The sequence below is a fragment of the Polypterus senegalus genome, chromosome 12, assembly GCF_016835505.1.
Source record: "Polypterus senegalus isolate Bchr_013 chromosome 12, ASM1683550v1, whole genome shotgun sequence".
Lineage (NCBI taxonomy): Eukaryota > Metazoa > Chordata > Cladistia > Polypteriformes > Polypteridae > Polypterus > Polypterus senegalus.
The window spans coordinates 20,114,140-20,132,053 of record NC_053165.1 but is presented as its reverse complement, the minus strand read 5'-3'; the positions used below and the strand labels follow the sequence as shown (position 1 = coordinate 20,132,053).

At 41.0% G+C, this 17,914-nt stretch overlaps 1 protein-coding gene across 2 annotated transcripts in view; it reads left to right on the top strand.

Annotated features, from left to right (window-relative positions):
* Positions 1-17,914, top strand: part of si:dkey-49n23.1 (semaphorin-3D) — a 297,367-nt gene that overhangs the window by 249,377 nt on the left and 30,076 nt on the right. For both annotated transcript variants that reach the window (XM_039773289.1, XM_039773290.1), the window contains exons 8-10: positions 429-571; positions 4,202-4,316; positions 17,004-17,073. In XM_039773289.1, the coding sequence (XP_039629223.1) occupies positions 429-571; positions 4,202-4,316; positions 17,004-17,073 (328 nt within the window). The remainder of the gene's footprint in view (positions 1-428; positions 572-4,201; positions 4,317-17,003; positions 17,074-17,914) is intronic.

Genomic DNA, 17,914 nt, shown 5'->3' with positions numbered 1-17,914 from the left:
AAGTGAATAAATACCAAGTGACATTGGGTTGCAAAATACTAATGAGGTACAACTCGCAAGAATACAAACAATGTTTTCACATGGGGGCCGAGATTGACTACCCCAGAGGTTCTCCTTCCTCTCATGTCTGGATAACCTAATGTTAGGTTAATGTGGTCAATGGTGAGTGTACCCTGTGATAGTGTGGCATCCTATCCAATGTTAATTCTTGCCTTCTAAATAGCATTTTCAGGATACATTCTAACTCCTCATGCTCCTGTAAATAAAAAAGCAGATAAATTCCATGGAAGGATTGACTTCAAATGAAGGAGATGGTTGGAATGAAAAACTCCTTCAATGTAAAGTCCCCATTGCAGTTAATAAAATGTAATCTTGCATCTACTAATTACCACATCTTACATACATGTTGATCTTTTCTTTTGACACAGACCCACAGTTCATAGGATCCTTCTCCATCCCTGACACCCGCAGTCCGGACGATGATAAGATCTACTTCTTTTTCAAAGAAATGGCTGTGGAATCCAACCAGTGGGATAAGCGTATCTTTAGTAGGGTGGCCCGAGTCTGTAAGGTCAGTATAATAGATTCACTATGTGTTTCAACATTTCTCTTTTTTGGGGTATATTTGCATACAATGCTAAGCACCTTGTCAGCTTGTACTGAATATGACTCTTTCAACATGAAACAACTTTGGACCCAGTGAATCCATTTTGTTAAAATTTGGTACACTTACAGTATTTTTTAACTAAGTTTAATTTTCATTGAGATACTTCTAATAAATCTTTATGTATTTATTTCTCAACCCATCTCATTTTATGAAACCAATTTTCCAGGCAAGGGTCGCAATGGCAACAGGCCAAGCAGGTCAGCCCAGAGTTCCCTGTCCCCAGCTACAGATTTCAGCTCTCCCTTTTAAATTCCCAGGTATTTCCAAGCCGGCCAAGAGATATACCGTATATACTCGTGTTTAATTTCTCCCGCAGATAAGTTGGGACTTCATTTTACCGTATAATTTCTGGTACTTTATAATGTCGGTCATATAAGCCAAATGTGGAAAACTCACTCTATTGGTCCAAGAGATTATGATATGCTGATGCCCACCTGAGAGAGTGACCACGGAGCACACAGCCTTTTTTTTTTGTATGTATTGTGTCTACGTGACCACATGGTAATACCCAAACTATTCCGAAGCAATGTTTGCACTGTTTTGTGTTTTGTGTATCTCACACCCTCATACACCTTTATCGTAAGAGCATCTCTTATCAATGATGGAGCGTTTGATCAGAAGAAAATATGAAGCTGGTTTTAAATTAAACATCGTTGAAGTATCAAAAGAAATTGGTAACTGTGCCGCGGCAACAAAATTTGATGGGTCTGAGAAACTGGTGTGAGATTGGAGGAGGCAAGAAGATGTAAAAAAAGTCGGGGTCTGATTTTATGATCGATTTTTCAGGTTTCAAGACCCGACTTATACATGAGTATATACGTAATCCCTCCATCTTGTCCAGAGTCTGCCACAGGGTCTTTGCCCTGTGGAACATGCCCAGAGAAGCTGTAGATTGAGCGACCTAGGAGGCATCCTTATAACACGCCCAAACCACCTCAACTGGCTGTTCTCAATCCAGAGGAGCAGCAACTCTACTCTGAAGCTCTCCTGAATCATTGAGCTTCTCACCCTACCAAGAAGTGTCATCCTAGCCACCCTGCTAAGGAACATCATTTCTGTCACCTGTACTTGCAAAGTCATTCTTTTGGTTATTACCCATAGTTTTTGATGATAAGTGAGGACAGAGATGTAGAACACCTTGTAATGTGAGAGTTTTGTCTTTAGACTCAGCTTCACCACCAAGGATCAGTACAGCACCTGCAGAATAGATAGCTGTCACATCTCTAACCTGCTTGTCAGTCTCATATTCCTTTTATCCACCACTTATGTACAAGAACCTGAGATGCTCAAACTCCTCTACTATGGGCAGTTGTCCCCCCGTCCTGGTGAGAGCAATCCACTCTTTTCCAAGACAGAGGACTGTGATGCTAGACTTAGATGTGCTGATCTTCATCCTATCAGTTTCACACTTGGAAGCAAAGTCATTGGAGTGTGCCAAAGGTCACAATCAAATGAGGCAAAGAGGACCTTGACCAGACTGTGTTAAGCATGGATGGGGTGGTGTCGACCTCTTTTGGGGAAATTGTCATGTGGTGAAAGAAACACTTTGAGGAACTCTCCAAACCAGAGGACATGCCCTCCTATCAGGAGGCAGTATTGAACATATCCGCTGGGTATGTTTCCAAAGTCACAATGGTGATCTAATGATTCCATGGTGGTATGGTTGATGGGGTGGATGAAATCTGACTGGAGATGTTGACAGCACTGGACATTGTTGGGAAGTGTGATTAATGCATCTATTCAATGTTGCATGGAGGGAGGGTTAAGCAGCCTTGGAATGGCAGACTGATGTGGTGGTCCCCATATAGGGTGACCAGTTGGTGTGTCCCAGCTGCATAGGGATCACACTCCTCAGCATCCCAGGTAAGACATATGCAAGGATGCTGGAGGTAAGAAGACTTAGTTGCATGGTTGAGCCAAAGATACAGGGGAAACAATTTGGATTCCATCCTTGCCATGGAACAGCAGACCAGCTCTTTACTCCAGTGCAATCTTTAGAAGGGTGCATTGAAGTTTGATGACCCATGTCTAAATGTGTTTTGTAAAGTCAGAAAAAGCATTTACCTGTTGGTCCCTGGCTTGGGTTGTGGGAAGTGCTGCAGGAGTATTGGGTAAAAGGGCCACTTCTGCATGCTATTTATTGCCTATATGAGCACACTGAGAATGCTTGGCATTATCTCAGATTTGTTCACTATCGGTGACTCCATTAATGCTGTGTCTACACACCACTCCTGTTTGTGGTTTTCATATCAAGGCATAGCTCACGATGTGAAGGTGTCCAGTTAGGAAGGTGAGGGGTAGTATTGTTGCTTAATGCAGAAGATGTATTTTTTAAATTTCAAAACTCCCAATTAAAAGGCATTGTCAAACGTTTAAAGGCAACTCATTTTAAACAGGAAAACCTCAATTACTGAATAATTTATTTCTTCATATTTACCTTGAGAGAGATTATTTCATGCTATATGTTCCTATCTCTTTCTTTGAGGAAGTAAATAAACAAAACTTAAAAATGCTCAAAGTTTAAAAACAGTTCACTGAGTCCTCAAATGGACCTGAATGTAATGGCAGGCATATGGTAAAAGAAGCAGGCACTCACAGATAAAGATATGAGGTACCAGCCAGTGATCCCCATATAAGAAAATGAAAAAAAAAACACAAGTTGTAATAAATTGAAAATTAAGGTAACGTCTTTCCAGGTGTTAGCTAGACTGTCGAATAGTGGAGATGTAGGTCTTTATACGGAGTCCAGAGTGGAAGCAGAAGTAATACCAGAGATCCTTGACTCTCTGAATGACAGCACCCTCTCCTGACTTGGAGTGGAATTACAATCAATACACCAGCCCTGAGAATGCGCTCTACTCACACGTGTGTCACAATGCGTTTCCTATCTTTTGTAATTCAAAGCATTTTAGAGGCAAATAACAGATGATGGATTTCTAAAATTCCAGTAACACAACCCATTGTGAACAGATTTGAAATTTGAAACCAAAAGACAAAATGGTGCTTCCCATAGACAAAATTCCTTATGTTTTGTTCTGGCTGTTATTATAATTTTTTAACATTATTGTACTTACATTTTAAGTTCAATCCATTGAATTTGCCATTTGTAGCTTCCCTGCTTTAGGAGTTGTCCATGAGATTGAGCTTTTGTCTTAATTAGGAAATTAGAGTAGTAAGTATGCCTCCAGCTCTTTTAGAGACGTTTCCAGGTTTTTAACAGGACATTTGTAAATTGGGATTGTTGGGGTTACTCACTTGTATTACTAATCCTGTATTCTGAACCTTTCATGGCTTGCTTTATGGCTCCAGATAAATTGACGTGACCTCTGTTCGTTTCCAGTGTCTTTTCTATGCACTCATTTATTCTGACTGATTACATTTGTTACCCCAAACCCCCATTCTCTGTCCCAAACCCCTCCACCTCCAAACACTTTTGTATGTTTTAATGATGCCTGACATTGTTTCCAGAATTAAACTCATTTGCCAAGAGTGTCACACTCTCAACATTCTTCACTTCTTTTCTGTGGCTTTCAGAATGATGTCGGAGGAAAACGCAGCCTGATTAACAGATGGACCACATTTCTGAAAGCTCGGCTCGTCTGCTCTGTACCAGGGCCTAATGGCATGGAGACTTACTTTGATGAACTGGGTAGGTGTCTAGGAATTATTTTAAGATTCCAGCCTGTAGTTTATCATACTAGAGTTGAGCTGCCTGCCTACCTAAAGGCACGTCTTTGAAAAGAAATGAAGTGTATAGAAAGAATGTTGTTTATTTACAGATTTATACAAAATCAAGCCTAATATACTGTTTAGTGAAAAGGGAATACAATTACGAATTTAAGCATTGGGACAAATCAACATATAACCTTGATTTTCATAAATGGCTTCTACAGTGGTTTTATTGTTAGCACAACTGCAGAAATCATGATCCCCATCTAGGCTGAATTTGCACTTTATTCTGGTGGATGTGTAGGTTTTCTTGGGACATTCCAGTTAAGATACACACACCGAGAATGTGTACATCGAAATAATTGGTCACTCTGTATGCATGAATGCTTGTGCGTGTGTGTGTGCGTGCGCCCAAGTGCTGACATCCTATCCAGGATGGGATCCTCACTTGTTACTACAGTTCACCACCACATTATAAAGGGGAGAGTAAGTTCAGAAACCGTGCGGTGGGCTGGCACCCTGCCCGGGGTTTGCTTCCTGCCTTGCACCCTGTGTTGGCTGGGATTGGCTCCAGCAGACCCCCGTGACCCTGTAGTTAAGATATAGTGGGTTGGGTGATGGATGGATGGATGGATAAAGAAAAATCATGTTGTTAAATAGCTGAGATGATTACTATCCACTGGAGTCTTTTTATCAGCTCAGACTTACATTAGAGTGAGGAAATATAAATATAGCGGTTTGGATGATGGATGGATGGGTGGAAGTTCAGAAACCTGACAGCATGATGAGCAATGAAGAGATGATCTTTTACAAGTCTTAGTTTTCCTTTAGTTGGATAGATAGATAGGTATAAAAGGCAATATATAATATGACAGACAGACAGACAGACAGAGATAGATAGATAGATAGATAGATAGATAGATAGATAGATAGATAGATAGATAGATAGATAGATAGATAGATAGATAGGTATAAAAGGCAATATATGATAGATAGATAGATAGATAGATAGATAGATAGATAGATAGATAGATAGATAGATAGATAGATAGATAGATAGACATGAAAGGCACTATATAATATGACAGACAGACAGATAGATAGATAGAACTTTATTTGTCCCCAGGAGGAAATTTGGCTTTCACAGAAGCTCTTTAAAAAAATAAATATATAAATATATAGTGACGTGTGAGTCCCTGTCTTGCATCCCAAAACACAAGGCTGAGTCTCAGTACTTTAGCAAAACCAGCTTTATTTCACTTGAAACAGGAACAGCACAGTTATTTATTGTAGCGGGATCTGACATTCTACTATACACAGACACAGCAATCAGGCAGGGTCGTTGCCAGGTTAATGGCCAAGTAATTCTGTTTCCTGTATTTACAATATTCCTTGCATCACCCATCGACGGCAGGCGCTTATAGTACAGTTGCAATCTTTTAGGATTTGTTTTCATAGGTATCTTCCACAGACTTGGTGATTGCGCTTCGGGGTGCTCTTCGCAGCGTCATCTCTCATTTGTTGGGATCCAAAAGAGTATAGAAACCCACCCCCAGTTTTGGTTTACCAGATATACAATTTAAAGAGATTGTTATTTTCATGGGAATTGTTACATATACATTATTTTCACTTTTACTTTAAAACTTTTGTAAAAACAATACTTGTCCTTTATTTCCGGCCCCGGGTGTGGTTACATCTCTTTCTCGCAAGATGTATAACGCTGCTCGCGTTGTGACAGGGGGTGCGGCTGAACACACGCTAAGGAGAAGCGGTCGGATCATCTGCTGGCTTTCTACTGTTGGCGAACTGCGTGTTTTGCTTGTCGCTTGTCATTGTTTTAAGAGCTGGGAGCAAGTTAAAGTATCTCTCGCGGGACTTCAAATTGCCTTCCGAGAAGATCATGTCTCATCTCCCTAGTCTCCCTCCCCAAGATTTTTTTTTATAGTAGAGAGATATTTATATATTGTGAGACTTCTGCACTCCCCAACAGGATGACACGCAGAAGCACAACTGCCAAGTCCGTTGAGGGTTGCTTGTCCATCACCAAGGCAAACACAGGTTCACTGCACCACAGAAACAACAACAAGCTGCCACGCACAAAGTGCCGGTCGCCCGATGGGTGATGCAGTGAACATTCGAACTTGGCCACATCTGGCCCCGACCCTGCCTGCTTGCTGTGTCTGTGTATAATAGAATGTCAGATCCTGCTAAAATAAATAACCTTGCTGTTCCTCCTTTGACTGGAATAAAAGCTAGTTTAGCTAAAGTACCGTGACTCGTCACAATATACACACACGGTATGACCTGAACACACACTTAATCACTAAAAAGGAAGACATTTTAAATGAAAGAAAACTTCTAACTTGGCAGTCCCAGTCACAGTGAGGTGTTATGCAAATATTAGTATAAAGGAGCCCCCTGTAGCGTTTCTTGACCCACTTCTGCTGAATAATTCATTAGCTGAAAATCCAGAGTGTTTGTGTGTCAGAGAGAGGATGTGCAGCATTGGTCATAATGGCGCTCAGTTTTGTCTTCATTCTCTCCTCCCCTACTACCTCCAGGGGGTCCAGAGTGTGTCCCATAACTGGTTTTGCCCTTTTTATCAGCTTGTTGATTTGGTGGGCTTCTCTTGAGTGATGTTACCGGCCCAGCCCAGCACAGTGTAGAAAATCATAGTGGCCATCACAGAGTTGTAGAAGATATGAAGGATGTGAAAGGGAAAAATAGGACATCCTGACTTCATTTGTACCAGCACAATATAGATTTGAAAATGAGATCATATATAACATTTAACTTTGTGCTTTGTTCTCTGATAAACAGTTTACATATGAGTAGTCTTATATCTTATATCTAAGACTTTTAATATGTTTAACTAGTGTTGGACTTTGCATACTGCTTAATTCAGAGTGTGTTTCTGGAGTTTCCCATTTATCTAAAACTGATTTATGAAAACTAAACTGCAGTATATTCAAATGTGGTATGTAAATGGATCCTTGCTGATTAGAGGAAGCTTTTCTGTTAGAGTACAGTCTGCCATGATGCTTTGAAGAAGATACATGGGGGTTCCACCTATAGGTACCAGTAAAAGATGGCCATTTTGGAATTTCACATATGATAATGTCTCGAGACTCTTATTTATTTAGCATTTCCTGCAACAGTTGTCACTACTTACCTTACAGAAGTGAGTTCTGCAACCTTCTCATATAGCTCCTCTGTGTTTTGAGATCAGTCCAGACTATCACTGATGTGGACCTCCAAGTACTTGTCATCTACATCTACTCCTTGAATAGCGACTGGACATAGAGGCTCTTTAGTCTGGCAAAAGTCAACACCCAGTTCCTTGGTTTTGCTGATGTTAAGATGCAGATAACTCCCTTTGCATTAAGAAACAACATTCTCCACTCCACTCCTCTCCTCTATCTCGTCTGCCTTGTCAATAAACCCCATAAGTGCAGAATCACCTTAGAATTTATACAAGTGACAGGGCCTGGTGTTATATTTAAAGTCTGAGGTGTAATCTTCAGTAGGTAAAGTCTAGTCAACAAACTACACATTACATAACAAACATAAACTTGGAAACTGAAGGAAAATTTTATTTGAGACCATAATGAGCTCCTACAGTATACTACATCTAATATTAGCATGTCCAGTTCACAGTGGATCTGAAGCTAAGGATCTGTGCTGGTGTCTGGAAGATCCCATTAATGCCAGAAGGAACCCTACTCCATAGAGTCCTTGAACAAGGCCCTTAACCTGAAAATGGCTCCGGGGTGCTGTACAATGGCTGACTCCGCTCTCTGACCTCCAAAGGTCATGTGAAAAAACAATTTTGCCTCGGGGATTAATAAAGCATACCAAAAAAATGGGAAGCTTTAAGAGAATGTTTAAGTCTTAAACAAACCACGTCCTTGGAGTAATTTCAATTTCACATGTGTTGGGGGGCTTTAGGCAGCCCCATTCCTTACATTCTGTTTCTATGGGTGAGGGGATGCTTGTCATCTTTATGGGACATTTAATGTAGCATTCTCAAACCTGTTTATTCCAGTTCTGGGTCGTGAGGAGCTGAAGCCAATCTCAGAGGCATTAGACACAAGGCAGGAAACAAACACGGATGACGCACATGATGTATGTCCTCACACTGTGCCAACCCTTTAATCTACTGTATTTACGACTCACAGATAACACTTTAGATTTGAATCTTGCGCGTATATTTCCAATGCAGCATTAAGCTACACAACATCTGCAAATGAATACATTGAATAAACGGGTAGTAATAAACACACACCAGAAACTCCAATTTGTACAGCCAGTGTAAAGAATACAGATTTGTAAGGCTGATGCAGATGTGTGTTGTAAGCCACCGTAACCCAGTGAACACAGGCTCACTCAACACCCGTATTTATTTGAAATTAAAAGTGCACAAACCACCAACAGCACACCAATATACAGTCCATTCCCTTCCTTGCCGCCAGTCCATCTTCCTCCACTCTTCCTCAGGCTTTGTCTCCTTCCTCCCGACTCTTATTCAGGTCCTGGGAATGTTCCAGGTGGCACATCACTATTACCTGGAATCACTCCCAGGTGCGCTGGAGGTCCTTTACTGGGCTCTGCAGTGCCCCCTGGTGGCCCCCGCAGAACCCAACAGGGCTTCACCAAACTCCAGTTCCCGACATGCCCTGCAGGAATCCGTGGTGCCACAGCTGCCCAGGAGGGCAGCCCTCTAGTGTACCAGAGGAGGTATTGCCTCAGCAATGCCCTTTCCCCTGGTCTTTGGCCAGGTAGTGGCCTTGACTGTCCATCACAGTGTGTATAAAAACTTATTACTGTATTCATTTTTCTAATACACTTCTGCATGCAATCACATGCACCATTTCCTTCATCTCCATCACTCTGTACACTTTAGATATTTTTGGTATTTATTTGTTGTCCCCAGTGTTTACATATAGCTAAGAAGACATTACTTGATCTACAGCAACGTCCATCCATCCATTTTCTAACCCGCTGAATCCGAATACAGGGTCACGGGGGTCTGCTGGAGCCAATCCCAGCCAACACAGGGCACAAGGCAGGAACCAATCCTGGGCAGGGTGCCAACCCACCGCAGGACACACACAAACCAAGCACACACTAGGGCCAATTTAGAATCGCCAATCCACCTAACCTGCATGTCTTTGGATTGTGGGAGGAAACCGGAGCACACCCACGCAGACACGGGGAGAACATGCAAACTCCACGCAGGGAGGACCCGGGAAGCGAACCCTAACTGCGAGGCAGCAGCGCTACCACTGCGCCACCATGCCGCCCTCTACAGCAACGTTAAGAGTTTAAAAAAAGTTAAAATAAAAGCTCTTGATTGAAAAGCAAGGTAAACTAATTCCTAGTGAAGACAGAGTGTTTACTCAAAATATTGTGTATTTCCTACTAAATGTGCTATTTAATTCAAATAGGATGTACATAAGCATACAAGTATATACAAAACAGCATTGAAGCATACAAGCTGCAGGTATACATAGAAGCATGTAAGCGTGCAAGTTATTTATCCATTTTCTCATCCTTCTTTACACTTACAGACATAAGCTATGTGCACAATGCCAATACTGCGGCCTTATTTCCATGGGCGGCAGGACGGCTAGTTTAGTGTTACCCGTTAACAAAACACACACGGCTTTCAGATATAGAAGGAAAAGTGCAGTACCCCGAGAAAAAGCTCCATAGTCATGGAACGAATGTGAAAAGTCCACGAAACACTTCAGAAATGAAAAGTGTTGGATGTGTGTGGCAGAACCAGAGTTGGGTTTGTCTTTATTTGACATCTTGGAAGAACATCCTGGCTCTGATCTCTTTGGTGAATTGATCCCTTTTCAAACTTTTCTAGAGAACACAAGAATGGAGATTTCAAGGCCTCATTATTTTTTTTGCTCCTGTGCAGCACATCCAATCTCTTCTGGGGTAGGTGGGGTTGCATTCAATGTTTTGGAAAGAAAGCAGGAGTGAATTATTTCCCTTCATCTCGTGGTAACATATTGCTTTAATTTTCAATGAAGACTGGGAGATATGCTCAATATTTAATTTACAATGAAAGTGTTGGAAACATACTTCAAATTTAAACTCTTTCGAAATGTGCAGGAGACACGCACTCTATAAAAGCTAAGCAAGTGTGCCTTATATGATTTGAATGCTCCATTCTGTAAGGCTACACCAAAAATCATGGCACTTGGGAGAATGAAATTTCCAAATTAAATTCTACAAAGCATGAGAAACCATAAGATTTGAGTTTAGGGGCTCATAATTCCAGAACGTTAAACTTCATCTTCTCTCCTTCCCAGGCAACACACAACTACAACCATTTCTGTATCCGTAGTGGTTACTTAAACCCAAACCTAAAATACACATTTAGTGAGTGGCATGGCATTCCTCTGAAACAGAGGGTATAAATCTTTGGGGCACCAGAGGTGCCAACCCTGTATATGTCATTTTCATTTGTGATATTATTGGAAATATTCCGTTGAATCAAAACTGTAAAGTAATGCCTGATTTTTGTTAAATATGGAATAAACAATGATGGGTTTTGTCAGTTTCAAGTTATTTCAGAGACAATTGTGGTTTCTTCTTTTTTTTGTGGAGGCGTACCAATAAATTTGTTGAACTAATAATAATGGTATATTTTTTATTTATGTAGCGTATTTCCCATTCTTGAGGCACTTAACTAATGTTACCAAAGCCTGGAAATTTTAAATCACCTTTGGATTGAAGCCTCTATAAAAAACAATCTTTACTTTAATTTACAGTTGAATAATGATTGGTGGGCGACATGGTGGCACAATGGGTAGCGCTGCTGCCTTGCAGTTAGGAGACCCAACAACAACAACAACATTTATTTCTATAGCACATTTTCATACAAACAGTAGCTCAAAGTGCTTTACATATTAAAGAATAGAAAAATGAAAGACACAATTATAAAACAAAATAAATCAACATTAATTAACATCGAATAAGAGTAAGGTTCAATGGCCAGGGGGGACAGAAAAACAAAAAAACTCCAGACAGCTGGAGAAAAATAAAATCTGTAGGGATTCCAGACCATGAGACCACCCAGTCCCCTCTGGGCATTCTACCTAACATAAATGAAACAGTCCTCTTTGGATTTAGGATTCTCACGGAAGGGCTTGATGATGATGATGGTCACGTAGACTTCTGCCTTTTAATCCGTCCATCATTGTTCACTTCCCAGGTCCTCCCTTTGTGGAGTTTGCATGTTCTCCCCATGTCTGCATGGGTTTCCTCTGGTTTCCTCCCACAGACATGCAGGTTAGGTGCATTGTGATTCTAAATTGTCCTTGGGGTATGTGTGTGTGTGGGATTAGCTCCAGCAGACTCCCATGACTCTGTAGTTAAGATATAGCGGGATGGATAATGGATAGATAATGATTGGTGCTGCTGCCTCAGAAACCCAGGATTTGAAACCATCCATTATCCAACCCGCTATATCCTAACTACAGGCTCATGGGGGTCTGCTGGAGCCAATCCCAGCCAACAAAGGGTGCAAGGCAGGAAACAAACCCCGGGCAGGGCACCAGCCCACCGCAGGGATTTGAATCCCACTTCTAATCATCCACGAGGAGTTTGTATGTTTTCCCACTGGGTACTCTGGCTCTTCTCCCACATCCCCAAAGACAGTAGGGGGACTGGCAGCCAGTGAGGATGTGGATGTGTGTGTGCACAGCAATCAAATGGTGTCCTTTTCAGGGTTGTTTCCTGCCTTGCGAGCTGTGCTGCCAGGATAAGCTCTGGTCCCCCAATGACCCTGAAGCGGATTACACAGGTTTTTAATTTATATGCACTGTGTATAGGTGGCTCATTAGTGCACCAACACATAATGACTTTGATTTACAGAGCAACATTCAGTAAGTGAGAGAAGGGATTTGAGGAGGATTTACAGAGATTTAGCGCTGCTCCTTCTACACAGAGGTACATCACTGTTCCAGAACGCAGACTTTGCTGGACTTTACCCCATGCCATGGCCTAAACCTATGAGGCTTCACCTGAAGCTTTAATGAATTCAGATGCAAGGCCTGCTCTGCTCTGCATTACGGAATACATAAAGCATAGCTGACAGAAGCTCTTGAGTGAGATAACACAGAGCCTGCCACATAAAACCTTCTGGTTCTTTTCAAACAGGAGGAATAATAACGGTGGTGTTGTATGATTGTGTAAAGTGACATGCACATGTGAAAAGCTTAACTCATTTATAAAAAATATCAAATTAGAATCCAGTATGTCACTACTGCATCATAGCCACAAGTTCTATTTAAACTGTTAACTAAAACTCCAAATAAATAATGAGACTCTTGCATGGATCGTCTTTAGAGCTTAAGAAGGAAGAAAATACATATTTTTCTATACAACATCGGTGTAATTAAAGTAGTCTAAGTTGGATTTGTCCCTACAGCAATTTATATTTATAGTACCATATGTTTAGCAACTCTTAAGTTCCAATAAAAGCAGACAGTGCAGTTCAGTGTTGCCAACCACCAACTGGAAAAAGTTAAAAGACTTTGGGCAAAAAACATGTATGCCAAGCTAATCAACAGATGGACGTCAGTTTTTAGGGGGTGACGGAAGTTTGGAGTTGATGAGTTGAGTAATGTTTGCATTACAGTCCAGTACTGCTTTATTGGGTAAAGCACACGTTCTTTTTAATATGGAATGAATCCAAATGTCCTGAATGGAGGTAGACTGAGAGAGAATATATATTTTTAATTTGTTCTAGGGGGCTTTGTCCCGTGCTCACTCACTCACCAAACGGCCACTTCGCGTCTCTGCCGCTTTCACCAAACACCAAATCTTTTAATTCTCGCAGATACGCCTCTTCATTGGGAAGAAACACTATTTTTCCCTGATGGCAACACAAATTAGACGACTTAAACTTTAAATCCGAATGATATATTCAATCTCTTTTCGCTGATACACCGAGTAATAATTTCCGTTTGTTTGCACTAATGCGATCTTTACTATCATTTTTTTTTCATTATCTCTAACCTGCTCTGCATGCGTATCGCACCAACATTTTTGAATTCTTTACGACGTTCTACTTTGTCATCTACTCTTTGTCTTTTATTTCCAGCCCCGGGCTTGGTTAAATCTCTTAACGCAAAGTCTCGTCTCGTGGGACATGAAAGTATCTCTTTGAAAAAGTCACATCTTGTCCCAAGATTTTTTTATTATAATAGAGAGACAAATCTGGCTGTGTAGATGCCTGTTAAGACAAAGGTTTCTCTCTTGTCTCAAACGATTTAAAGGTGCGTGAATGTAGCATAGAATCGTAAAGTGTTCATAATTTATTTGCATAAATTATTATTAGTGACTGGGTATTTTACTGTGAATTGTATGCAAACAACTGTAAGAAATTTAAATTTTTTTCAGTGATGTTGACATGGAAATGATGAAACAATGTAGATTGGGCTAGAGTATGCATAGCAAGTTACAAGCAATTTTCTTCAGAAGATTAAAATATATAGTGTCAATGCTTTATAAATTGAACCAACTGAATTACCCAGAGTTGTCCAGGTATACTTAATAATAATAAATTTATTTATATTTATACAGTATATAGTGCCTTTCCCATGCTCATGTAGAATGGTGAGGCAGACGGCCGGGGTCCGATGCCCCTTCGCTATATGTTCAGGGGGAGCAGCCATGGACTGTGCAATACCTCCCCCTTGATGCTAGATGGCAGCCCCCCTGGGTTGGAGCAGTGCCTTGGTTTCCCGCAGGGCTCCATGGGAATTGGAGTTGGGTGCAGCTCCGCCAGGGGGTGCTGCAGCTGGGACTCCTGAGCCCTTATGGGCAGCGTATTCGCCACACCCGGAAGTGCAGCCGAATTACTCGGCAGTCAACCACCTGGAGCACTTCTGGGTGGACTATAAAAGGGGCCAGCAACCACCACTCAGGAGCCAGAGTTGGGAGGAGGAGGAGTGGTGGAGGAAGAAGAGTGTGGTGTGCTTTATTTGGTGTACTTGGGACTGTGTTGTGCCTGTGGGGGTCACGGGGAAGACGTGCTCCACAGGTGAAGACAAATAAAGAGTTTCTTTGTTTTTTACAAGTGCCTCCGGTGTGAGGCTGTGTTGGGTCTGGCATCTATATAGTGCCTTGTTACAATGGGTAAAGGAAAAAAAGAAAGAAAAGGCTTTTCGAATTTTGACCCTGTTGATATTACTAGCTGTCCCATCCATCATCCACACTGCTCCTCTATCGATGTCTATGCTCTCGTGAGTCGAGTATTTGTTCTCTTCAGGATTCCAGAATTGTGGTAACTCGTTGCTGAGTTGTAACCACAAATGCTGTCATGTCTGACTCGTCCTCTTAGTCCAAGGTGGACAGTTCGTAGTGCTTAAATTATAAGGAAAAGCCAACAAAGCTGGAGTTAATCAACAACCCTTTGATTCTCCTTTGTGTTGTGCCGCACTTCCTATCTCAATCAAGCCTCACGCAGGTCCTCCTTTTTATATTACAGTAGACAGAAGCAACAGGTGGAACTGCATTGCATTACCAGTGTCACAATCTGGGGCTCCAAAGTAGCCAATCTTGTCTGTTTCGCAAGAGAGCAACTATGCCAAACCAGATCAGTCAAAAGACGTAGGATAGTAATTCTTACTCTGAGCCAGCAGGTGGCCCTACTGTGCAACTGCAGCACACAGAGAGAAAGAAAAGCGAAAAAAACATGGGGACCCCCGGGGTCAAAATTGTGGGTTCCAAAGTAGTCTCTTAATGCAAAATGTGGTCCTGATCGTTCAGACGATGTAGCATTGCATAGGGAGCAGACAGACAGACAGACATTCTACTTTATATACATACATACTGTAGATTAATTTCACAACAGGGGGATTCTTCCCAAAATCAGTGGTAAAAACTTTCTGAAAACTTACAGTAAAAAAGATTATTTTTTCTTAATCCACACGCCACATTTTGCTTTCCTCGTTGAATGACCCAATCTTTAATCAGCAGGGCTACTAGTAGCTGATCTATGCATCTAAAGTACATACGTGAAAACTGCTTGTGCAACTGTAAATATCTGGAGAAAAAGAAAAGCAAAGTTTATTAATCCACTCATAATTAATGGCATACATTTATAATTTATACATTTTATATGCTGCGGTGGGTTGGCACCCTGCCCAGGATTGGTTCCTGCCTTGTGCCCTGTGTTGGCTGGGATTGGCTCCAGCAGACCCCCGTGATCCTGTATTCGGATTCAGTGGGTTAGAAAATGGATGGATGGATGGATGAACATTTTATATGTAAAATACGTGCAGCTACATGGCACACTGTCTCTAATGGGCCATCCAAGTACAAATGCAATAAACTAAATCCGCTGCTTCAAGGACTGTCAGCTTCACCCCACAACTCTAATCCTGGCCATCTTCAATTCCAGAGAACCTGGTGTGAAAACTGAGGGATGATTGAATATTTTACTTCATGGAGTTGACCCATTTTCTGAACACACAACAGTTTACATTCAAGTCCATTTGCTGAAGCTATAGCAGTAATCCAAGTCATTTGAGAAAATATTTTTTATTATATATATTTGATACTGGAGATAAAGACAAAGGGTGGCACAGTGGGTAGCGCTGCTGCCTTGCAGTTAGGAGACCCGGGTTCGCTTCCTGGGTCCTCCCTGCGTGGGGTTTGCATGTTCTGCGTGGGTTTGCTCCGGTTTTCCTCCCACAATCCACAGACATGCAGTTTAGGTGCATTGGTGATCATCTTAGGCTTGGGATCTGCACTGGCTACCGGAAGGTTGCCAGCTCGAACCCTCTAAGTGCCAATAGGGACTCTGCTCTGTTGTGCCCCTAAGCAAGGCCCTTAACCTACAATTGCTGAGCACTTTGAGTAGTGAGAAAAGCGCTATATAAATGCAAAGAATTTATTTAAATTGTCTCTAGTGTGTGCTTGGTGTGTGGGTGTATGTCTGTGTGCCAGGGGTTTGTTTCCTGCCTTGTGTCCTGTGTTGGCTGGGATTGGCTGCAGCAGTCCCCCGTGACCCTGTAGTTAAGATATAGCGGGTTGGGTGAAGGATGGATAAAGAAAGATCATGTTGTTAAATAGCTGAGACGATTACTATCCACTGGAGTCTTTTTATCAGCTCAGACTTGCATTAGACTGAGGAAATGGACCCTTAAAGGTTATTTCACTGTCTTTTATCCACTCATTGCTTAATAATGAATATGAGCCATTTGAAATTTTATGTTGTTTTGACTACAGGAGCTATCTTAAAAAAACTGTCCGCCAAGAATAATGACTGGCAAAATATATATATGTTTCTTGCTTTTCAATTGAGAAAGTTGTCTGTTCTGGTTTGTGACTGGCACAACAAAACTGGTAAACTTAAGACTCTCCCAGTTAGCACATTAGCCTATGTTGCCATTCATTTCAGTCAGCAGAAGGCTTCTGAAAGATGTTATGGACAGAATAAATGACCACGTCCTTTCATTAATCTGCAGACACAATGGGAAATGCTTTTGTTGTCGTTATTACTACTTAGTTTTCTTTGTTCTTTTCATTTCTGAACTTCAGCAACACCTGACAATAAGAAATGCAAGTAATGCAGAGATATAACTGCACAGACATAAGCAAATCAATGATACTGATGTCAATTGTTTTCTTCTTATAGAGGATATATTTCTCCTAGAAACAAGAGATGAACAGAACCCACTTATATTTGGAGTATTTTCTGCCTCAGGGTGAGTAACAATTTTGAAAAAAGAGTAAAAAAAATGCAACTTTGATAAATATGATGGCATAGTCATGTAATAAGTCTCAATACAATTACAGTTGGTATTTATTTATTTAATGTCATACAAGGAATTTCATTTTGGTTTTGACTCTCTTAGGGCCGCACAGCCAGCTAATGCTGTGGACTGAGGCTGCAGCCATTAATGGAGAAGTCAATCTGTCAGGTCACAACAGACAGTCTTAAGGGGCCACTAGTTATAATAACATAAATCAAATATTATGATTTAACTTCCTTTTTTCCTGGTTTATTATGCACAGTCTTTGAAATTTCTGTCACATTTTTAATCAGACTCTGCTCTTTACAAATGTATTTGAAATGTATTTAAAGATGTTTTGTTTAGATAGAAAAAATTAAATACTCAGTTAGAGGATCTGTACAGATTTTTTCAAAACATGGCAGGATCTAATCAGTAATATTTTAGAATACCCTCTTAAAGCACAGAGGAAGCAATTATTTCTGCATTTCTTTTTTCTTCTCCATTCATCTCTATTGGCTTATCAAACTCATCAATTTAGGTGTGTTTACAAGCCTTAAATTTTACTCCGTTGGCCATGCTCTCTCTCTCAGGGGTGGGGGTCGACTTGTTCTCAATACTACTTTTTGTAAAAATTGATTGATTTGTATGGAATGATTACAATAAAACAAATAAAAATAAAAAAAAGAAAGGGGACAATGTAAAAGGAAATGAATCAAAGTCGAGGACAGAAGGTGGGTAAACCTTCTGAAGATGAAGGACAAATAAAACCAAACAACTTCAGCCAAAATGTCAAACAAACTTGTATTCGACA